Raw genomic sequence first — 26,092 nt, forward strand, 5'->3', positions numbered from 1 at the left:
AACTCCTCAGCAGGTCAGGCAGCATCTATAGAAAAGAATAAACAGTCAACATTTTGGGCTGAGATGCTGACTGACCTGCTGAGTTCCTCCAGCATTTTGTCTGTGTTGCCCTGGATTTCCAGCATCTGAAGAATCCGTGTTTATGATTGGCATTTGTTCTCCTGATTTGTTCTCCTGGACTACTTTTTAATCACTGGCAATGTATACATTCATTTCACTGCAAATTGTTATTGATGGTTAAATCCTATAGTACTATGAAGATGAGTTAGACACACAGGACAGTAAAGAGATTATTTATTCATTACCATTATGTGTGAATAATGAACTCTGCCTTTGAAGCCACTGTAAGAATCATTCCCAAAATGCAGCATCAGAAATGTAAAAAGCTCTAGGGCAACAATCATAATTCATTTCTGTCTGACAAAGAAAATGTTCTCAAATTATAAAAAATAAAACTTCATTAAATCGCTCTAAGGCATAGCTTTCAATCTCAGTGAGTGAGATGTTACTGGTTTGTCAAACAGGCTTACGGATGCAATATCAAAGCAGTTAAAATCAAGCATGTCACAAAGACTTTGTCAAGAGCCCAGATCTATTATGTTAATTATGCATACGTTAATTATGAAGATGATTTCAAACATAAGTTTCAAATTTCAAACCATAAACATCCAATCCACAACAATGAATGAGTGACACTACCTGGTACATGGATACTACTTACCTTCTGTAGATTCTGTACAAAAGAGGAATGATAATGACAAAAAAAAAATCAGAAGCTACCTCATTAGAAAGGGCAACTGCTTAAAGGTATTGAGGCATATTTAAACTGTTAATATTGGAAAGTATTGGTATGATGAGTAGATAATATTTCTGGATTTCTAATTTTGACACAATTTGTGCAACATGCATTACCAACTGTAGAAATTTGTATATTTGTATAAAGTTTCACTAAAATCTTATCTTTTTAAAACACATATGGAACTTTCCAAGACAGTAAGGAGAAGTAGAATTTAACACTAATTTTCTTCAGAATAGAATTCAAAGTAGTTACAGAAAATCATGATTTCCCTTTTTTGACACACTGTAGACCAAGCTTAACCTGTACATGTCACATTGTAACTATTTACTTACTTCTCAAGCAGTATCAGAGCTGTGCTGGGATTCACTCTCAGGTATTTGGATGTAGCTTGCCCATAATCAGCTAGATATGTCGACCAATCCCATACCATAAACAGATCAAGTAACTACAAAAGACAAGTATAACACAGTAATAAGCAATCTTTTAGGTAAGTGTTAGTGTGATTTATTACTCTGTAATAAAAACAGCTATTTAAAAAACAGGTTAATTTATAAATTAATTTGATTAGGTAACTTAAACCTGAAAGAGTAAGGACTAGTTGACCTGCCATCCTAATTAATTGTATAGTTTCAAGTTGGTAATCTGAGGGCATTTTAAGAGCAGAAGCTAACATATCTGAAGAGCCTATACCACATGCCTACTAATCTACTAATCCCTATGATATTAGGCAGGTAATCCAATGAAGTTTGGGTAACATGAGAGTATCAATGAAATGGTGAATTCAAGTGTCACTTCCTCTGTATGCTTCTATTTACCTCTGAAAGACACAAATTACTCATCTTTTGTCTCATTTCAGCTTTGTATTTATGTCTCCCACCATAATTTTCTGAAAATTAACTGAAACTGTAGTAAGTACATCTTACTTATGAACATCCCTTCAGTTTTGCATCATGCATCATTCCTGAGTTAATGCTGGTCTTTAATGCCTGTTTAATGTAGGCAGCAGTAGTCTTACCTTTGAAATTAAAACTTCACTCTGAGAATGAAAGACAGAGTCCAGACAAACATTTCACTGCTATACTCAAGCAAGGGCAGAAATGTCTGATTGTTAAATGCCCAGAACTCCAAAATACTGAACAGTTCATTCATTTCATTGTCTATTCATAGGATCCTTTGTGCAAAATAGCATCTACCCAAAAAAAGTTACTGCACTTCAAAGTAATTCAGTGAAGTATAATTTGTCAAAGTGCACTGTAAATACTTTCCTTGTTCATTTATTACTTTCTTACACAACATAGTGATTTTCTGAGTTAATTACAAAGAACATAAATGTATGGTTTCCTTTAAATATCTAAATGTGAGATGACAGCAAAACATATCAGGCTGTTAATCAATTACAGCTCAGCTTTCAAAATTTTATACCCTCACTACAAATCACTAAACTTCAACCTTCTTTACGCATTTGGATCCTTGACTTCCTTGTTAGGAGACAACAGTCAGCATTGATTGGTAATAACATCTCCTCCTCACTGACTATCAACACAGGTACACCTGAAAAATGCGTGCTTAACCCACTGCTCTACTCCCTCTACACTCATGACCATGTGGCTACGCATAGCTCCAACGTCATCTATAAATTTGCTGACAAAACTATTGTTACTGACTGAATCTCTGATGGCAATTAGGAGGCGTACTGGAGTGAGACAGATGGACAGGCTAAATGTGATGTAGCACCAACCTCGCACTCAACACCAATAAGACCAAAGAATTGATTGTGGACTTCAGGAAGGGGAGGTTGGGAAAACACACAATTGCCCTCATTGAGGGGTCAGCAGTGGAAAGGGTGAATAGCTTCAAGTTCCTGGGCGACAACAACTTGGAGGATCTATCCTGGGCCCAACACAATGATGTAGTCATGAAGACATACCAGTGGCTCTGCTTCATTAAGAATTTGAGGAGATTTGGTGTGTCAAAGACAGTTGCAAATTTCTACAACTGTATAGTGGAAAACATTCTGATTCTCAGGCCGGTATGGAGCCTTCCAATGTACAAGATTGCAAGAGGCTGTAAAGTTTGTAGACTCAAGCAGTTTCATCACAGGGACAATCCTCCCTGTCATTAATGGGATCAAGAGGTGATGCCTCAAGAAGGTATCATCACCGATCATCAAAGGTATCAATCCATCACTGAAGACCCTCATCATCAGGGACATGTTCTCTTTACACTGCTGTCTTCAGGGAGGAGTTACACACTCAAATGAAATCTCACACTCAAATGTTTTAAGAGCAGCTTCTTCCTCTCTGCCAGAATTCCGAACAGTCCATTAAAAAAAATGTCTTGTACTGCTGCAACAACAAATTTCACAACACATCAGTGATAATAAATCTGATTGTAATTCTAATTTGGTAAAAATCAACATACTCAGCGAACTGTTGATGAAATTGCAATTGTGCTAACCTCAAGTTCCAACTTCCCACTTCCCAGAGTAACAAGGCACTAAACTGAATTTACAATTTTGCTCTCACACCAGTCAGATTAAGCATACTATGGAATATGGTACACAGCTTTAGTAGTCCCACTTGGTAGAGGACAACAAGAATTATTGAAAGATAGAATGGAGGTGCAAAATAGATAGTGAAGAGATACTGAGATATCAGAGCTTGTATACTTCATACCTGATGCATTTGATCATGTTTTTTTAATATGAAAGGACTACCCAGACAAATTACTTCGCAAAATAGTCCTGCAGGGTCAGTACTGGGGTACTTCTATGCAACATAACTGAAATAATTTGGATACAGGCAAAGAAAAGAGGGGAAAAAAGCTATTAGCTTCTTTAGGAAAGAGAGGAGGATAAAAAATATTGTTAGAAACTTGGTAAGAAAATATTTGAAATATATATACTTAGTTGGACTATTCATTGATTATAGCATCAGGTACTGTTAGCATCAAAGTTCCACTTTAAGAAAAAGGAGCACAAAATTTTAGCTAGGTACTTCACTGCTATATTGTTTGAAAAGCTACAGTTTGCATGAAAAATAAAGCAGAGACCGGGTCAGCTCTGTTCAATGTTCATGCATTACAGTAATTAAACTCTAAATTACTCTATAAAATTTTGGTATATTCTGAAAGGGGCTTAAAATAAATATTTTGCATTTTTATTGCTCTAGACTTAATTAGTTCAATACCAACAATTGAAACCTATAAAAGTATAAAAATCTGGACTATAATGATATTTTGTTAGAAGCTGATATTGACAAACAGTCAAACAGCTTTAGTGTTGTAGCATGACTTGTCTTTCAACCGAACAAAGGACTGAACTGGCTGACAGTGCATTCTGTCAATTCACTGGCATGTCATTAAAATGATGAAGCACCTTGCTGTGTTGGAGAGTTTTTCAGGAAGAGAAGCAATAGTATTTGCCATTTGACTCTATGGACAATCAAAGAATGGTGCTGACAATTGTTATAGACCACCATACATCCATGACCACTCTTTCCTCAAATGGAAACAGTCTATGTGGTCTCAAGTGTTCATATTATGCTGTTTGTAGCATAGAGGAGGAAAGGAATGAAATACTAAGTCAGAGATTTAAGCAGAGCCTCTAAAATGTAAAACATACTTTTATAAGAATTGCTTTGTGCAATTTAGATATATGAGGAGTTAAGCCAATGAATGTACAAGATAACTGTTTTCTGAAGTTAAAATAGGCATTATATTTCCAAACTAGCAATTACTTTTATCTCTTACTTTTATATTGCCTGAAATAGTACAGCCAGTGAACCACAAGCCACTTAAATCCACACTTTTACAGTGTGGAATCAAACAAATTTACGGAGCAATCAGCAGTAGGGGTAAATATCAAAGGAGAAAACATCTGGATTTTCCAACTAAATCAATGTTTGGTGTTTCTTTTCACACACTGGCTATCACCTCCACAAACACCAATTTAACAGAATATTTAACTGTGAAAAATTTCCCGATAATCACAAGCTCATAATCACCTGACAAAATGTTGACAAATATTTGTCAAAATGACAATGCTCCAAGATGTTGTAAAATTCAAAACACTTTCAATGTTAGTGCATTAGTAAAATCTTGTGTGATTAAGGGGGGGGGGGGGAATTGAACCAAATCACTAATGGATACGTGAAGCTTACGTTTTGTGTTGTATGGTAAAAATAATTGAGTTGTGCTACTCAAGACATCAAAAGAAGGGATGTCCTGGTAAGCACTGGCCCAATTTTAATAGTAATAATTTCAGCAAATGAATTATAATAAATAATAAACTTTTAAATTAATGTATTTCCTTAAGTGAAATTCCCTTTTTAAGGCCAATATCAGTACTCTAAATATGCCTCTGATAATCTTATTCAAAAGCAACTTCAAAAGAGAAAAAATTATGCATGTTTAAAAATGCAATTAAAAGCACAAAAACATATACCTATTAAATAGTTAACTAAAGTATTGCACAAAATTACATGAGGGTCTATGCACGAAGAATAGGTGGACTAAATAAAGGAAAGACTTTTAATTTGATTATCTAAATTAAAATTGTTTGAGTAACAAAGTAACAAAGTAAAATTGTTTGAGTAATAATCATTTGGCATTATTGGCAATTTGCCAAATAGAATTGAGTGATTTGTAATCAATATTTTTTCTTTTAATAGCTAAAAATGCCTTAATTACAATAATTATTGATAATAAGTGACTAATAAGATTCAAAATCAAGAACCATTGTTTCTTAAGGTTCTTTAAATATCTGCAATATGAACTTTAAAAAATCATTATTTGAAGAAGTAAACTTGATCCTTAGAATTTTGTGGTTATTGATTGAACCCTTCAAAATTAATTAATTTTGTGATTCTATCTTGTTATTTATTCTGTTCTTGGTTGGACCACCAGGTGGGGTATTTTGGAGACAGAGACAGAGACACACACACAAACAAACAAACAAAACAAAACAGGAAACCGCCTTTCAGACCACTGAATACCCAGTAATCATCAACCATTTGTTCTCATTAGGAGCAATGCACAAACTCCCTATTAAATCATGCAGTAATAATGAAATGTATGGCCTTCATGACTGTAGGAGAATGCATGGATTCATATCACCAAATTTGAAGCAAAACAACATTTCCTACTGATTTGAAATTGTGGTTCTTTTTTCTGTTTACAGAAGAATTCTACAATAAGAATATAGCTCTCATTATGGAAGTTACATACAAGACCATAAAACAAAGGATCAGAATAGTACTGGACTCACCTTGGCAAAACCCTCCTAATGCACTGGAAAGTGAACTGTCTTCTCCTAGACCAACATCGACAGAATTTTATTCAGTTATTTACCAATACAGTGCTGAGTAGACCCTTCTGGTCCTTCCAAGCCATGCTGCTCCAGCAACTCTGATTAACCCTAACCTAATCATAGTTCAATTTACAATGACCAATTAACCTACCCAGTAGGTCTTTGGATTGTGGAGGGAAACCAGAGCACCAGAGGAAGCCCAGACATTCCACAGAGACCTCTTACAGAACGACACTGGAAATGAATTCCAAACTTCAAAATGTCCCAAGACCCTAAGGCTCTAAGCTGGGTGGGACACACTAAAGGAACTCAGAATAGAGGTCTGTCATGAGAAGTGATCATCAGATGGGCAGGGGGAAAGATATTGCGATGTTCTCAATAACTTCTTGAAAGTGCACAATATCTCCACTGACTCCTGGGAATCTCTAGCTCATGACCACTCCCAAAAACATTCAGGCTGGTATCGAGAAGCTTCAGTTCACGGGTACATCTGGTGAACACAGTTGCCTAGTGTAAACAGTGGCAACATTGCACAAACTCACAAATTAACCACCCACATGCTCCGTCAACAACTCCTGCTTCAACTATGGAAAACAGTGTGGCTCCCAGATCAACCACTTCTGAACCAGAGTGAAAGCAGTTCATCCTCGCTTCCAAAAGGTTGTCAGAGTTGTAACTTTTGCTTAAGTGATTTATTATTGTCGATACTATCACAGCATGAAAAGTCATGAACATACAAAACTGGCTCCAGAAAGTAAATACAGCCATCCATCCAAACTTAGGGAGTTAGTTGCATCAATTTAGACATTCTATTTTACTGTTTTTGTCATTGTGTTTAAATACATTATTCTATTCACTTTCATTAATTTAAAAGTAGAAGATTAATATTGTGAGCACAGTGGTAATTAATATTGGGGCTGAGAAGCAGTTTCTATCAGAGGATCACAGTCTACTGTTTCTTGTCACTTAAGGGAATCCTTGAGGCTGCACAGAGCTTAAACCATTTCAAATTTCTCATATGCTGGGAAAACCTTTCAGAAAATGGTGCATTTGAATCGAACTTACACACATGCTTGTAACAATCAGCTTCCTGAGCAGTTCCCCTTTCCTCAGGAGCAGAACAGCCAAATTGTTTTTGAAATACCATTTCAATGTGGTTGATTGCACAGCCACAGACTTTACTCAAGCCCTGAAATAGGCCCATCTTATTTACATAACCATTGGCAGCCTGCACTGATAAAGGGGAATAGGAATTTGGAAAAGAGGGACAGTATCCTAGAAGATGAGGACTTTCAAGGTGCAACAGCAAGTACTGTACAGAAATCTGATTGCCCCGTGTAGATCCAAACTTTGGAGTCTGCTTAATTCGAAGATAGTCAGCTGTCCCAAAATACTGAATTAATTTCACCAATGGAGTTTTGACTTTTTATTTCACCTCACCCCCCCTCACTTTTCCATTTTTGCTCTCTGCCCTCTACCCTCATTGCTGGTGCTGGGTCTCCACAGATGCTGCTTAACCCACCAGATTTCTTCCAGTACTTTGTTTTCTTCTCCACATTTCAGCATCTGCAGTATCTCATTTATTCCCACTCAAAACCATGCTAGCCCAGATAAACCTGAATTTCCAAACATACATAAAATTTATCCCTTCACATTTTCTCCAATTACTTCTCTAACACTAACTCATGATTCATTGGCCTGTAGTTACGCAGCTTTTTTGTGCTCTCCCTACTAAATAAAGGAACATCAACTATCCTCCAGTCTTCTGGCATTTCCCCTGTGACTAACAATGATGCAAAAATTTCCATGAGCTTTATCTTCCCTTACTTTTCTGAACAAATACAATGTACTTCATCCAGCCCTTAAGATTATCAATACATGTTCCACCACATCCAATATATCCCCCTTTCTTAATACTGACCCACTCTCAATCATCTGCATCTCCCTCCCTGAAGTGACCATTTCCCATGTCTTTTTCTTCAGTGAATACTATATTATGTAGGAACATTCCCTGGCTCTAAATAAAGATTACCCTTTGGTCCTTAAGGTGTTCCCTTTTCCTTGGCTATCCCCTTGATACATATCTTTTTTTTTTGGGGGGGGGGGATTCTCCCTATTCCAACTTGCCAAGGATACTTCATCATCTTTTTGCTCTCCAAATTCCCTTCTCTCCTGCACACATTATTTCTCAATAAATTCACTCCATCCCATGTCTGTACCTGTGTTTTCCTTTTCCTTCATCACACCTTCAATAATCTTTGTCATCCAAGGCCTTTCACTCTTACTGGAATCTGCTGGCTCTGAATTCTTATTAATTCTCACTTTTTCATATAATTCTCATTCAAAGGCCCACAAGCATGTGCTATAACCCATTTTAACCAGGTCTTCTCTTTTGTCCTTGAAATCAGTTTTATAACAATTCAAGACCTTAACTTGAGGCTTATCTTTCCCTTTCTCTTACTACTTGAAACTTTCAGAATTGAGGTCAATATTTCAAAAGTGTTCCCCCACCTATCCAGATCCATTTGCAAATATCAAGCTTTACCTCTCCCTGGTAATACTTTCTACATGTAGTCTCAAATCCCCTTCTTTTTTGAATAATCACAACAGTTAACCCACCCAGAATATATGGAAGAATTTCAACAGAATCAGTCTTTGCTAATGGCACCAATCGAATAGCTGAGATTGCACTCAAGAATAGACTTTCTATACTAGCTTTGGCATCAAATCTTAAAGCGTAATTTAGAAACTTCTACAAAGAAACTTAAGGAAAGTGTGGGATTGACCAAGCAGTTGTTTAACACAATTATTTTATACATCCCATGAATTTCAAGTGACTTTGCTCAAGTTTTCTTTTGTGGTCACTTTTCCCTTTGTTTCTCCTTCCAGTCACTGATCCATTAATTTTCCACTAAATTTCTGTACAAGAAAACAATTTCTTTAAAACTGTTTAGCTAAACAAGTATTATCCATCATTCTCATATATCTCTCATTTACTGTGAAGAATTTAAATCAGCTGACTGTGGGTTATCCCTCCATTTCTCATACTCCACCACTCACCAATCTTCATCAACAAACTATATGTATACTGTGATCTGGTAATAGTGATATAACTTAATTGTTTTATTCCATATGGCCTGTTTCTTGAGAATCACAGCAGAATCATTGAAAGATCTGAAGTGCTAATGTGCAAGACATGAAAGTTTTATTACTTTATAGGATGCAATTAGGCAATAATACATGGATTCAGTAGATTACTCGTACACTATTTAAAATATTTGTGTATTCCCATTAACTCAATGAGCACTGTAGAGTGCTTATTTATTATGGTACCTGGTTCTGCAATCCAAACACCCCTTATACTTTAAGACAGACACTTGGGCTTTCTGGTGCTATGTTGGGAACCTATTGCAAAACTCCACCCTCCTCTGGTGTGCTTGCAGCAATGATTGGCCCATAATTTGCTGTGGAAAGATCACCATTGATCAGCCACACAAAGCAGGAAACAACAGCTACCGTTACATCCTACAGGTGATGGCAACAAAGACCATAGACTTCTCATCATATGGCGTGGGTGTTCCAGTCCTCATGCAATGGTCCTGCAGGTCAGTGTTGTGAAGATTAATAGCTCAACCTAACAGTGTCTACATCGTGAGCCAGGGCAATGCAGTCCTGGATTCTCATCAGATTTCTAGCACCTAAGTTCATGGCAAAGTGTAGAAAGGACCAGGGTTTGTGCTAGATTTCCAGCACAGCAGATTTCTCAGCATTACATCATATTTAATATATGTGGTGTTCCTTTTTCCATAGAATTGTTCTATCAAATCCATAATGGTAGCTTGTAAAGAGTGCAAGAATATTTTAACAGATACATTTTAAAAGCTGAATAATTATCAAATTATTTTGTACTATTACATATTACTTAGGTTAACCAAATCTCTAAAAACTGGCGATCAACAGGATTCATGCTTATTTCACTTGATTGGAAGGCAAATAGATACAATAGGGTCTTTTAAGGCGGATACAATAGGGCCTTTTAAGAGACTCTTAGATAGGTACACGGAGCTTAGAAAAATAGAGGACTATGCAGTAAGGAAATTCTAGACAGTTTCTAGAGTAAATTACATGGTCGGCACAACAATGTGGGCCAAAGGGCCTGTAATGTGCTGTATATTTCTAGGTTTCTATTACATTAACTTGGAGTTGCAAAGACCCAAGATATGATCAAATATTTGATGACTGTTTTTGATACCCCATTTAAAACTATACAGCTAAGGATTTGTAACAGTCAAGGGTAAACCTTTAGCTATAAATGTGGGACATGTCTACTGAGCATAGTTGATTAACCCCTAATCATCCAGCTGCTCTTGGACCCAATTGTAAGTGTAATTACCTTTTTGTCAGGTACAATTTGCCTGATAAACATGTCAGAACACTTGCTGCTTAGTCTATTTCAACAGATAACTGCTGCCCATCCACAGCCTCCAGGCACAATTACAAAAGAAGAGGGCTGTTATAAAACACATAGAAGCTAATGCACTAAAGGAGCCAAAAAAAATACCCACCTGACCTCTGGATAACCCAAGCAGGAGATTAGCCTATTTCCAAACAAGCAGACTGTCACACATAGCTTGGCCAATTGCACCCATTGCCACTGTGCATACAGTTCTTACACAAGCTAATGAGGGCAGACTGCTATGCTATTATTTCTGTACCCTTTCTTAAGCCAAGTACTGCAAATGCTTTACATCAATGCAACAGCAGAAAAGGCCCAACGTCAAAATGAGCACAAAGGGTGAAAAAGTTCAAAAACAAATTTTAATTGGAACTTTAATACCAATGCTGCACAATCATGAGAAACTCTGCGTTCACTTTGATAATACTGGATGCTTTGTGTATTAGTAATTTGGTCAAATAACTTGGAACTCTTAAAAAACTTTAAGATGTTTTTGAAAAAGCACCTCAGAACATACTGATTATTTACCATAAAAAATGCAAATAATATTATTGCCACAGTTGGAATTTCAATTAAGGTGAATTAAACTGCTTCTTTTATCAGGTGTTGACTGGGTCCCAGACATATTTACTCATCCCGATTAGTACCATCCCCTCTCATTCCCTACCGGGAATGGCTATCAAGGAAATGAATGTATACAAACTCTTAACAGTGTTATACACACTACAAAGCTAACACTTCCTGAGATGGCAGCAGTTTATTACCAGCTCAATGGCCAAACTATAAAAATTACCTATACTTCACGGGTTTGCGTCACATACCAAAATCCCACAAAATCCTTGACTTTTTTTATTAAACCTGCTTTCACTTTGATCAGAGGTGCAAACAGCCTTCTCTGGGGGATATGAAAGCCACCTGCTGTTGTTGGCAAGGCAGCTGCTAATTGGTAGAAAAAAATCTTCAGAACTTGCTTAACAGATCCCAGGTTTTTTTAAAAAAACAGCAAAGTAAAAAGCAGAACTGATTGTGGCACATTGAAAGGCTGCTCATGGGGGATGATGCAACAAAGGAAAATAAAACAAGCTATATGCCTGAGATCCATTAAATACAACTCTCAAAGCCAATTTCAAATGTCTTCAATTACATTAAAATTTACTTGAGAAAAATACACAAATGTATTCAGTATTTTTGCACTACACTAATATTAAATAGAAATTCTGCCGCAATTTGTAAAGAATTGTTCCCTGTACATTAAAAATATGCATTGCATGGAATTCCCTTAAGTTTTGACAGTTGGAATAGAAGGACTTGATAGTTTCTGAAGACGAAGTCGGTATTTGGGTTCACACTAATCCTGCTTGACCTTCAATTCTCTCCACAGGCAACGTACCTTTTCAAATCTAGAACTCCAGGCTATACCATGTGGGAAGTCTGGTCTTGTTATATTCATAACAGAGCCCAAAAGAACCACTGCTGTTTTAATCTCAGACACACCCACTTAACCCAGGTCTAAGGACAAAAACACAATGCAAGCAATGGGATTGAAAATTATCCTGCTGGTGGACTATTACTTGAGAAAATCCTACAAGTTATAAAAAGCATGCAAAAATAAAATCATAAGTACACAATACTTTGAATTTTAAAGGTGCTTTGCCATCATGGCCCAAAAAATTAGTTGGGGTACAATTCTACATGATGCAAAATCCTGCTGTAATATTTACCCCCACATTAATATGAATGTGTTTCAGATATACACCAGTGTGAAAGTGGTGGACAGTATTCAGTGGTTCAGGTTGATATATTTTTTCCTATGCAGAGAAACTGGCATTTTCAGTACACAAGCACAGCTATGGATGACCAAGGAAAAGGGCAGAGGAGATCTCAGACCCTGCACAAATCAGACATTTGTGTTACTTGCTAAAAGACCCCAAAGGACAGGAAGGTATCATTAATGCTAACTCTGCAAAATCCTCTAAATCCACTGGAAGAATCAAACAACTTCAGTACCCCCTCCCAAGCTGCCTTTGAAGCCATAACTGCTTTCATTTGGCTTTCGAATTGCCAAGAGTCGATTGAGTTTCACTGCAGAGAGATGACCAGGTAAAGATTCAAGGATGTTTTCAAAACCTCCTTGAGAGTGCAACATCCAGCTGACTCCTAAGTATCTCTATCCCATGACTGAAGTGGAGAAGGAAATCAAGGATGTTAATCAGAAGCAGATGGAACTCACTATATTCAGTCACCTCAGAAACCACAAGAGTTGGAGTAGAAGCTTGATCCTGAGGGCTCACTTTAGAGAAGGAAACAATTGGCCTCAATATATGTGTGAGAGTACCTCTTCGACTGTAGCACATATCATTCCAATGATTTTTGGATCAATTTAAAATGTTGGCAGAAAATAAAAGCTTACATAATAACATTAAAAAGTAACCAATTACTAGATCAGAGTGTGGCCGAGATACCTGTCTGAGCTACAATTACTTTATTAAGTACAATTCTACCTAATAATAGTTATGGAATTTATATTAAACTGAGAAACAAAAAACGTAAGATTCCAATTTCATTATTTTGTATTGGTTAGAGTAGTACTGAACTTTTGTTTTATTAAGTGCAATAGTGAACAATAGCCAGATCAGAAATGCTGATCTAGTCAACTAGTTCCCAAAGAGTACTCTGATAGGCCAATCAGATAGTTCACTGCTGCTCAGCGATAGAACACAAAAAAATCATATGTACATTAAGAAATATTAAAAAATAGTAGAAATACTGGAGTCATGATGATCATTAAGAAGTCATATTTTCAATCAAATTATTTTCCACATTCTTTGAGATCAACGCACCACCAATTTATATACTTTGCAAAGGAGAATTTTAAAGGCAACAAAATCTGCACATAAGGGTATTAATTAATTAGGCTCCTTAGTATTTGTGGATTCTGCATGGAACAGTTATAAACTCTCTATTGGGAGAAGTTGAATGGATTTGATGTTATTCTTCTCAGCTTTGCTTCCTTTGCTGACATGAGCAAGGGTGTTTTGACTGGGTTTAATGAGTTAGAGATCAAAGAAAATTTCTATCACTGTAAAATAGCTTGCATGTATAGTTTTGTTTAAATAAAGCACAGACAGCTTTGTGGTTTCAAAAGGAATTTTGAGCTGCCAATAAATTACTCTTTATTTAAAGTGGATGTACTTGGGTGACAGAGCAAAAGGCTTTTGATTATATAGTTTTTCATATATAACATTTTACATAGACATTTAAACTCATTCAACATTCAGTTTGGGGCAAATTAATCTGAAGATTCAAACAACACACTATCTAGATTTGAAATTGAGTACGTATATAAATCCTATAAGATAAATGAGTGTTTTCAGGATGAAATAAGATTGAAAACATTTAATTTACTGAAGTAGAATGCAAAAACACATACACAAAAAATGTTTTAATGCAAATGTATTCAACTTCATATTATGCCGCAATTGCTAATATTCTCATGGAAATCAGTGCCATTGGCAGAAATACAACAGCAGAACCATGATCTTTTTTATCAACTAGTGGAATGTGCATGTCTTTAACCTATTGTATGATTAAAATATGCTTTCCCAATAATGCCTGACTTTTTGCACAGCTCAGGAATAGGACATGGACCCCCAAATTAGAAAACAACATGTTGCACTGCAGATGACATACAGATGCAATACTATTTCTAACACCGGTCTTTCTTAATAATATTTGAGATCAAATATTAATTAACTGGGTAGATGTCCAACATAGATAAATGCATACTGAAAACTATGGAAGCATTTGGTTGGCACCAAGCTAAGATTTTTGACCTGGTATGGACTGGATTCAGTGTAGCATTTAGAAGGTTGTGCGAACCCACTGCTGCAACACTCACCTCAGTTATTACAGATTATAACTCAGCATAGCCTTTCAAAGAGCACAGTAAAATAAATTCCATTTGGATTTGTTCTCTATAATTTACAGAAAAAGTATAAAGTTTAGATTAACAATTATAGCAAATACACTTGTTTTTAAATCAACTGACAGATAGTCAGGTAATTGTCAGAACATGATTGGATTAATACTGATCTCAATTTATATCAATTCACTTCATTTATTCGTTAAGCAATAGCAGTATTAACTGTTACCCTGCAAATTTGAGATGTTCACAGGATAAAATCATCTAAACATTTTTTTCCAGTATTTAAGTTTATTCAGTTTTCAATTACTCCCTGGCAGCTTTCATTCTCTGCCTTTCTCTGATGAAGGTCACAGTTCAATTCTGCTTCTTGTACATCTGTCTTCATCAACAATAACTATATTGACTTTCTCAAATATTTGAGGTCTCCCCAGCCAAAAGGGGGCATAACTATACTCAAACAGGTGGCATTCTAATACTAATTATCCACTCCCATTATTCTCTTCCTCTAGGCTTGTCAGCTATTTAGGAATGTGCCATCTGAGTCTCTTCTGTTGAGGTCGTGATAAGGGATCATGCTTATCTAAATCTCAAATAGACAAAGTAATTTCATTTTTCCTATTTTCTGCTTGGTGACTTGTTGCAAACGACTCCCTGCAGATCCACCCATTACTATTATAATCCTTCTACTCTTAAATCTCAATTCCCTATCTTAATGAATTACTGGTAATACCAATACCTCTCATCTCCTAGGAGCATGATTGTGCATTAGGAACCAAAAGCCTTTAGTTTTTCACCCACCATATGTCTACTGTTTCCCCACTGTAGTAGCTACTATCTGGCTATACTACCACAGAGACCGACACAATCTAATACATGAAATCCAAATCTCCAGGTAATCCTAGCCTTGGAAATAGTATTGATATTTTCTTTTTTGTTGCAATATTTATACCCATCGGCAGGTGCCGCACAATTTGAATTACATTCTTTAACACAAAAATTAAAGACCTTACTTAATGGGTCAGTTTCTTAATGAAGCAAACTAAATGAAACTAAAATAATCCTAGTAAGGGTTGCCTATGGAAGTAACAAAAACTGTACAGACTTCAAAAGTGAATTTTTCAAATATTGTGGGTAAGAAACATCTCCCTAAAGTATGAAAGATAATAAAAGGAAGTGAACCTCAAAACAGTAAACTGATGGAAAATTAAATATACTTAATGGACTTTATCTACCAAGATAAAAAAAACTGAGGTCAGATCAGGAAAAGGAAGAGCTGTTGCCAGGGTGCACATCTTTGGAAGGATGAATGTGCTGAATGGGAAGCTTAAATTTCTGAATTGATTCAGAACAATGTGGGTCTCTCAGAGGTATATTCAGTGACTACTTTGAATGGACCCCATGGTGCCACTGTGAGTTAATCAGGATTTTCAGGTGCAAGGACAAAATTTAAATTTAGCCAAATTGAAGGCATTTGGGATGAAGGGGATAGATCATCTCATTCAAAAAAACATCTCATTTGCTCATTTTGTGATCTTGAAAGGCAAAGGAATGGAACACAGAGTCACAAAATTTTTTAATTATGGAGTTTGGGCACACAGCTGGGAAAGGTATTTAAAATCAGAGAACAAGTCCTACTTGAAGGAGTCCCTGGAGGAGAAAACAAAGAATGCTGCAGCCCAGTGGTAGCTCTGGGCTTTGTGTAAGGAGATGAGGTTTAGGAAAGTGAATAAACTCTTACTGGCCTGGGAGCAGCATTTAAAGACTCTGTTGATCTTGATCTCACGAAAGGCTAATTGGACAAGAGTGGGGAAGCAGCACAGAGGATTAGCATTTACTTGATGTATTAACATTTTTCCATAAGTCATATATAACTAAGCAGATGAAGTTGAAAGGCATCACAACAGTCAGATCAAAGAAAATATAATATAGAAGGGGAAAAATAAACTTATGGTTGCATGCACTACTGAATTGTTAATTTTTTTGGAATAGGACGACTATGAGAAAATATGCAAGCTTGTTACAAAATACATATCATTGGTTGAAAATTTACTAGAAGATTTTCATTTGCAATAATTCTAAGAATTCTGAATTCCCGCAGGTCTGACATTAAACTCTACTAAATTGCAAAACTTAAATTAATCCTTATCCTTTTCCAAGTAGAACAATTATTATTAATTTATATTTTGCTTATACAGTACAACAATGATTGGGACACAAGGCCACAAATCATCTGAGGGATCCAGCCATCATACAAAATCTTAATATAAACCATAAAGAATTTTATCTGCCTCCACAGTTATGTAAAATAAAAAAAAGTGAGGACAAATGTAGGCATCTTGCAGTCAAAAACAATTTGTAACACAGGAAACAAAGAATTAAACTTTTTTCTGTTTCTTCAGAAATGAAAAATAATTTTACCAGATATGCTTTAAAAAAACTTGCAAAATGAAATTAAAATAAATTAGTATTGGTAAGTTGGTAAGAAAAGTAGTAATAGAGAAATTAAAGAGCCAGACAGCTGATGACCAGATCAGATAATGCAATGTACAAAATAAAGCCATGGAAAATGAATATATTAGTTCTCATCTTCCAAAATTCTATGGATAATAGAACAATATCTATAGTTAAAAGTGTAGCAACTGTAACTTTAAATATTGAAAGAAAAATAAAGCAGACAGAAAACTTAATATACCAGTGGTATGAAAAACTGCTAAAGTCTATTAAGGAGCTGATAACAGGACACTCAGGAAATGTCAGCAGGATTAGACCAAGTTATGAAAGGAAAATTGTGCCTACAAAACTAAAGGAGTTTTTATTTAAAAAGGACATAACTAAGGGAATAGATAAGACAAAACAAGTGAAATTAGTAACCTCAGATTTTCAGGAGATATTTGATTACTACATGGATTGAAAATTGGTTTACAGGCAGGAAGTCAGCAGGAATAAATGTGACTTGCTTGGGGTGAAGTTGGTGACTAGTGGGATATTGTAGGATCAGTGTTTCGGTCCAGTTATACAAGGAACAATGATCTAGATGAAGGAAAACAATTATTTATAAGTTTGCCAACAACATAAAATTGAGTGAGATTTTGATCATGAGAATACATTTCCAAGAGAACAGACTTGTTTAATGAATAAAGCAGATACCTAACAAATGCAGTCTAATGTGGATTTAAAAAAATTTACAATGGTAGGAAAATAAGAAATTAAGTTTGCTTAAGCGGTAATTGATTGAAAAATGTTGATGCACAAAATGTTGATTGAGGTCCTTATGCGCTAGTCAACAGAGCAAGCATACAGGTACCAATAAACTATTTCTCATCTTTACAAGCAGTTCAAGCGGAGTCTTTCTATAAATATCAGGACTTTGGTGGGATCAGTGGATATCTGGATTAATATATTAAGTTTTGATATTATTACTTAAAAGAGGATATACTGTATATGCCATAGAAAGAAATAAGCAAAGCCTCCCAGGGATGGCAGAACTATTGTACGAGACTAGGTCAGTTTTCAGTTGAGTTCAGAAAAATGAAAGGACACCTCATTATAAGAAACAAAATTCCACCAGAGGCACACAGAAGGGAATGCAGGCAGGATCTTTGTTTTCTGACTGGGAGTTCCAGAACAAGTGGGGGGTGGGGGGTGTTAACACAATTAGGACTGAGATGAGAAACTTCTTCATTTTGAGAAATGTGAACCTATGGAAAGTAAGAGGCTTTCTCAGTGAATACATTTCCTGACACAAAATGCATCAAAAACTACAGGGAAAACTCAGGAACACTGTATTGAGATGCAGCTTGGTAAGATTATTTGTATATTTTATTTTTATCTATTTATAGTAATAGTCCATGGATTGTCAAGTATAGCAATTACAATGATAAAAGTTTATAAAATTATGTTTTACACACCAGAATTTTAATGCATTTCTTCATCTTTTCTCCTTGTCATTTGGACATCTATCTCAAATGACATTTTGCCACCGCAAATTATTAAGCTTTTGCCCAGTAATATTTAGCAACTGACAGTTCAATAACTTCAGAAGTTTTAAGGAATCATGTAATGTCCAAGTACAAAATCTCTCTGCTACTGAATTTCCATATTTCATCTCTCTCAATTTGTCTCTTTATGTTACACCACCCAGAAATGCTGATTTTTACTGGGATATAATATTAATTGTGCTTACCCTTTAGGTGGATTTTAAGGTGATATGTAGAGCTAACAGAGAAAAATTGCTGCTAAATAATGTAATTTAAAATTAAATTGAAATTGTGAATGAATCCAAGATTAATCTCTATAATACGGATGTCAACTCTAAGCACAATGAAGTCATTCCATTCATACCATAGGAATGCCATCAAGTACAGACCATGCACCACAGGCAGCAACATACACCATAAAATTGATGATGGAAAAGCATGAGGAAAAACTCTCTTAAATGTAGATCCTATCGTGTCTGGGCCTGATTTCCCTAATCCATGTGATAGGAGAATTTTAAAACTTTAAACAATACAGTCCCTTAATATAATATTACTTTATACAGTTTAAGAGGCAATTCTAAGTAGCAATTAGAATGTGCAGAAACTGACAAATCGTGTAGGAGCTTTTGAAAAATCAAGAGTGTTGTGGCAACGTTTCAGAAAAGATTCAGCAAACACAATTAAGCTGTCACCAAGTCAAAAGAACAATATAGGCTTGAAATTATAATTAGCAACCATAGTGAATGCCTAATAGAGTCATTGGTCTGGGTGCTATTGTAGCTACACATGCATTAACATGTTCAAGTTTCTCTCTTAAATTGAAATACAGCAGTGCTTTAGTAGAGTTCCAAAGCAGTTAGTACTGCCACCTCTCAGCTCGAGACCAAGGTTTGATCATGATATTGGGTGCTGAGAATGGAATTTGCATGTTCACTACATGATTTCATGAACTTCCCCAAATTTCCAGTTCCATCCCACATAACAGACATGCTGATTGGTAGGCAGAAACAATGAGATGAAAGCAGGGAGAAAGGCAGCAGGAACTTAAAAGAAGAATTGGTGGGAACATTAAGAAACAGAATTCAGAATGAGGTTTATTATCACTGGCATGTGACATGAAATTTGTTAACTTAGCAGAAGCAGTTCAATGCAATACATAATCTAGCAAAGAGAGAGAAATTAGTAATAAATAAAACATAATAAATAAACAAGTAAATCAATTATATATACTGAATAGATTATTTAAAAAATGTGCAACTACAGAAATACTGTATATTAAAAAAGTGAGGTAATGTCCAAAGCTTCAAAGTCCATTTAGGAATTGGATGGCAGAGGGGGAAGAAGATGTTCCTGAATCGCAGAGTGTGTGCCTTCAGGCTTCTGTATATCATACCTGATGGTAACAGTGAGAAAAGGGCATGCCCTGGGTGCTGGAGGTCTTTAATAATGGACACTTCCTTTCTGAGACACTGCTCCCTAAAGACGTCCTGGGTACTTTGTAAGCTGGTGCCCAAGATGGAATTGACCAGATTGATAAGAATTAATGAGACTATTGTAGATATAGAAGGCTGCAAGACCATGCTGTGTGATTATATCAACACTACAAGCATTTCTCATAAGACTCAGGAGCAGAATTAGTGCATTCTGAGAATGCCTCCCTGTAACACTTACTAATCAAGAACCTATCAACCTCCACTTTAAGTACACCCAATGATTTGGACTCCAGTGTTCTGCAGCAACTCCAAAGAGACAACTTTGTACTCTTAGGTTGTGTCCCATGATCCTAAGATTCCCCCTCTATTGGGAACATCCTCTCAATGTTCACTATAAGTATTTAAATATTCAATAGGTTTTAATAAGATCTCTCCTCATTCTTCTGAACTCCAGCCAGTACAGGCTCAGAGCCATCAAAGGCTCATGTTAACCCTTTCGCTGAGGGAATCATTCTCGTGAACTTCCTCTGGACCATTATGATACTAATTTCAAACATAGTACTTTTTAAGTTTAAAAGTTTTAAATTTTTTAAGTTTAAAAATGTCAATTGGCCAGGTCTAAAATATTTGAGAGCAAGTCTATCAGAATTTAAATTATATTTGCTTCTGAAATTACTTAAATGTCTGACAGCATAATCCCTATCAATTTACCCTGATTACCAGGACTGGGGCATGAGCAGACATAGTGCTGCAGTAGTTTTGTATAAAGTGAAATTTTCTGGCTAGGCATATTGTAGGTACCTGTAAAAGAGCTTAATACCAAATTGTAAAAAAATGAAGCTTACTGTAAAACCATGTTCATCCAAATAAGAACCTTGGTTTTAAAATTTAAAATAATTTTTCCACAAGGAACACAACTTCAAAGTATATGTTGGCATCAAAATTCCAGCATAACAGACCAATTTATCTGTCAGAAATTTTAAGTGAGGAGTAGCAATGTGCCCCAGATCTTGCTGGAAAGTAAACATGAAATTGCAGGCAGGAATACTTCAACCAGCTGGTGGTTGAAGGATTATGACTAAATACATCCTACAGGCATATGAAATATCATGCCTTCAGTAGTCACATCCTCCCTCAGTAATTTATTTAGACACCACTGTTAAAAAGCCCACTTTCTAATGCCTTGGATTTTTCCTTCAAAATAAGAGTGACTGTATTTTAGACACATCTATAGTAGACTTGATATCCTTACATATTCAACTTAATTATCTTTAATATTTACAGGGCAATACCAGTTTCAGATAGTCTTATGTCTAAAGATTTGCATGCATCAGCACCTTATAATCTTATTATGATAAATAAACTAATTACCTTCTTCTGTTCTTGATTTCACTAGTTCTGGAGTTCCTTTTTAAAAAGGCAAAAAACTGGAATTCATCATCTCACTGTCAGTATTTAATCCTTGAATGCTACTCTCTACTAACAATACCCCTTATCAATGGCATATAAAACATGAAATCAGATTACAGTCCAAATAAACATGACCACTAATGTTAGGAGTAATTGATTAGCATTAGTTAAAATTGTTCTCAAAATAATTGATTTACATATTTACAGCAGGATATTTCAGATTTGCCCAGTAAATAAATAAATCTTACAAATGTATTGAATAATATTTTCATCTTGATAGTGCATGCTTTGCATAAGGATAGTCTTCAAAAAATTAACTGAAGAACATTTTTAATGTTCAATTATCAAAAAGAAGCAAAAAACTATTTCACCCTGTGTTGATTTTAACCTGACAACTTTACCTCTAGGCACATTGTTCAATTCAGGATATTTAAACAGAATTTGTTCCTACATCCCAACTAATCCTATACATCCACAGTCTAAATTAAGGAAGAAAAGGCGATGCTATTGAGACAGCCAGTTTCCATTAGTGATCCAATGATTGGCAGTGGGATCATGACCTCTCAATCTCGGGTCACCTACTTTTCTAAAAAGGGCAATCCCTCTGATCCATCTTTTAGCCACAGCTTCTCATCCAATCCCAAGCCTCTTGCCTTTTAGCTTTGATTTGGTGCAGGCTTTCCTTGGTATCACTCTCTACCTGTCATCAGCTCTTCTGTAAAGCGGTGCAAGTATCAAGATTCTAACCCTGGGGCACCATCAGGGTGGGCAGGTAAAACCTGGCCATTGGAACTACTTCCTTATCTTTCATAACCTCGGAGGCATGGCAGAGTATCAAATTCAAACTGGAGAACAGTACATGAAACAGCCAGATGCCCCAATGGAGAAGTTCCTTATAAAAGGCACTGTTTCCTTCACAGTCTGCTTGAAAAGAAATGTCATCTATCACATTAAAAAATAAATGGATCATAGGATTGTATGACAGGCAAATTGGCACATGGTATTCGTACTGCAGGTGAGTGTTGAAAAACACAAGTGCTTGTGTTTTTTTCTGCATTCCCGATATATCGTCACTCACAAGGCAGAGAAACTGAAGGCGGTTTAGACTGCTTGATTAATGTGAAAACATCTGATCTCTAATGAGAACATTGTACCAGAGCTACTTACAAAAGAAAAAGTTTAAAGCATTTATTTACACAATGACTAAGTGAATTAGATACATATACAAATGCATAGATACAATGTATATTTTTCTACACACTTTTTCATTTCCATGCAGAACAGAGACCTGGACACAGTGGATTTCAGTTCATTGGGCCTTCAGTTAATCGCAGCAGCTGTTGATTTGGAACTACTCTTAAAGAACAAAAACTAATCAAGAAAATAGCCAGGATTCCCTTCATTTATTTGGAACATTATGCTGTTTAATTGGGCAGCAGACTGTTAATGAACAGTTTCAATCTAGCATCAGTTGCGTGTACTTGCTCAGCTGTTAGACAACAAATTCTGCAAGCAAAGTTTTTAAGTAGCATCAGTTGCACGTGTTTGTGCTCAAAAAGCAGTGATTTTTGTCACTGATAGTTGGTGAGAAATAAACCGCAAGACAATTCAGAACTGTTTTGCTCACTGTAGCTTCAAGCATTCAGACTTGGAGATGCCAGAAATGGCCAGGAGTGAAAATGAAACAATTTCATTACATCAACGAGTTAAAAACTATGAAGAATTTGAAGGTATCAATCATCTTCAATGTTATGAAAGAAATTAAGACTGAGGAGGTAACCATCATATGAAGGCAGTCCTTGATCTACACTAAGCATCCATGCTTATTTTGTTAATTTACAGTCAAAGAATGCATCACAGTTGAATTCCTTCGTTGGTAAGTATTGGGAGCTAATAGTTTTATAGTACTATAACAGTATTGGTAGTATTCTAATTTGTTCTGTATTTTATTTAAATATATAATTTGTTACTTTTTCCCTCCATATACCTTTTTAACTATTTCCATGAATCTCTCTCCATAGATTCTATCTAACTTGCTGGCAGGATATTGCAAGGGAGATCATTGTAAGGGATATTACTATACGAGTGCAATCTATGAATGCTCATGTATTAGGGAAGACTGTAATGAGAGTAAATCCATGTGTTAAGAGAAATTTTTCTTTCCTGAGTGGAGCTAAGTAACAATCTATGACAAACCAGGCAGCATCTATGGGAAAAAGGGTTTCAGCCCAAAACGTCAACTGTACTTTTTTCCCCATAGATGCTGGCTGGCCTCCAGTATTTTGTGCGCGTTGCTCAGATTTCCAGCATCTGCAGATTTTCTCTAACCTATGATATAGCAAAGATCAGCTGAATGGCCTGCTAGAAAGCTGAGTGCCCGTGACCTTGATCAAATCTGGGGCGATATTTGAGGTTGCAGGCAATCAGAGTGATCACAGTGGCAGCTGTCTTGCTAAAACGTAGCTCCCCAAGCAATTTTTGATCAGGGATAAACCAATTATGAAAATGGATTGCCATAGCTCAGAATGGATCAGCCCTTCTATGTCTCCCCCACATAGTCTTGTAAAAGTCAATGATCTCTCATCATGCCATCCAATATGATTGGATGGAAGAAAAACCTCACCTTGGATGTAGAAGTAATTTAGAATGCAAGAAGATCAAGGCAGAAGGGTGAACGGTGTTAGAACCAGGTGCTGATGCTGCATAAGACAGGAATTTGACTGTTGGCCCTTTAAATAACATCTTATGGAGAAGTTAGCAAAAGCTGGTTGTTCTGCAAGTGACAAGAACTATCATTTATCAGAACATAATCATAAAGATGGTGGAGATCTTGAGCAATGCACAATAAGTACTGGAGGAACACAAGTCGGTGGCATCTATGGAGAGGAATAAATGGGCAGCATTTTGGGCTGAGACCCTTCATCAAGACAGAAAAGGAAGGGAGAAGGCAAAATAACTGCCCTCTCCTGATTTCTTCTTCTTCAGCCCTTCGTCTCTTTTACTCATCACCTCCCAGATTCTTACTTCATCTCCCCCTTCCCCCTCACCCATTATTTATCAGTCTGTACTCCATCCATTCCAACCACATTCTTTTCTAGCTGCTTCCCCCTTCTTTTCCTCTCTTGATAAAAGGTCTTGGCCTGAAACACCAACTATTTACTCCCCTCCATAGATGTTGCCTGACTTCCTGAATTCCTCCAGCACTGTGTGTATGTATCAAAGCAGCAAGGTTACAAACCATATTAGAAATTATTATGCATTGTACTACTTTTTATAATATTTGACAGAGCATTAAAACGTTTTAGAATCAGAAACTTTCCATTTTAAGCTTCCATTTGCCATTTAATTTTCTCAACTACATTGCTGATATCAAAGTGTAGAAACACTTAAAAATGGTTCTGAATCAAAATGGTTTAGAATCTAAAATCAGAAGAAAAGCTGTGATTGAACAACGTGAACTGACAAGATGAGTTTTCTATTAAAGAAAATGCTTCAATAAGGAGCACTATACTGGATGTCATTCTGTTTTTCCCCACAGGAAACATCCCGATGTTGTAGGCCTCCCGTTGTTCAATTGTGATTTTGCCTCAAGTTTAGATGCTAATCGATATATGCCAGATACTCTGCTTATAAATCATCTTCTCTATTCTGAAATGTGTCCACACCATCAAGGAGATCAAGGCGTAAATGACAGGATCTGTCTGGTGACAAGTTATGAACAATGCAGGAGCTACAACACCAAACATCATTAAATAGCTGGAAGGGGATAGAGGAGACTCTGTTCATGAAGGTTTCAGGAAGATGAAGGAATCACAGTAGACATAACATAGAAACATAGAAAACCTACAGCACAATACACGCCACAACACACACAAAATGCTAGTGGAACACAGCAGGCCAGGCAGCATCTATAGGGAGAAGCGCTGTTGACGTTTCGGGCCGAGACCTTCGTCAGGAGTACTTTGTCAAACATCGACAGCGCTTCTCCCTATAGATGCTGCCTGGCCTGCTGTGTTCTATCAGCATTTTGTGTGTGTTGTTTGAATTTCCAGCATCTGCAGATTTCCTCGTGTTTGCACAATACAGGCCCTTTGGCCCACAAAGTTGTGCCGAACATGTCCCTATCCTAGAGATTACTAGGCTTACCCATAGCCCTTTATTTTCTAAGCTCCACGTACCTATCCAAAAGTCCCTTAAAAGTCCCTATCATATCGGCCTCCACCACCGCTGCCGGCAGCCCATTCCACATACTCACCACTCTCTGCATAAAATACTTATCCCTGACATCTCCTCTGTACCTACTCCCCAGCATCTTAAACTGCGTCCTCTTATGGCAACCATTTCAGCCCTGTGGAAAAGCCTCTGACTATCCACACGATCAATGGCTCTCATCATCTTATACACCTCTATCAGGTCACATCTCATCCTCCATGGCTCCAAGGAGAAAAGGCCGAGTTCACTCAACCTGTTTTCATAAGGCATGCTCTCCAATCCAGGCAACATCCTTGTAAATCACCTCTGCATTCCTTTCTATGGTTTCCACATCCTTCCCGTAGTGAGGCGACCAGAACCAAGCACAGTACTCCAAGTGGGGTCTGATCAGCATCCTATACAGCTGCAGCATTACCTCTCAGCTCCTAAATTCAGTTCTATGATTCATGCAGGCCAATACACCGTTATGCCTTCTTAAATATAGAGTCAACCTGCACAGCTGCTTTGAGCATCCTGTGGACTCGGACCCCAAGATTCCTCTGATCCTTCACACTGCCAAGAGTCTTACTATT

The 26,092-nt window shown here is 36.5% G+C and overlaps 1 protein-coding gene across 2 annotated transcripts in view; it reads right to left on the reverse strand.

Annotated features, from left to right (window-relative positions):
* LOC132379553 (exocyst complex component 6-like) overlaps window positions 1–26,092 on the reverse strand; it is a 162,408-nt gene that overhangs the window by 12,302 nt on the left and 124,014 nt on the right. For both annotated transcript variants that reach the window (XM_059947590.1, XM_059947591.1), the window contains one exon: window positions 1,132–1,244. In XM_059947590.1, coding sequence (XP_059803573.1) covers window positions 1,132–1,244 — 113 coding nt within the window. The remainder of the gene's footprint in view (window positions 1–1,131; window positions 1,245–26,092) is intronic.

This window comes from Hypanus sabinus, chromosome 22, assembly GCF_030144855.1.
Source record: "Hypanus sabinus isolate sHypSab1 chromosome 22, sHypSab1.hap1, whole genome shotgun sequence".
Classification (NCBI taxonomy): domain Eukaryota; kingdom Metazoa; phylum Chordata; class Chondrichthyes; order Myliobatiformes; family Dasyatidae; genus Hypanus; species Hypanus sabinus.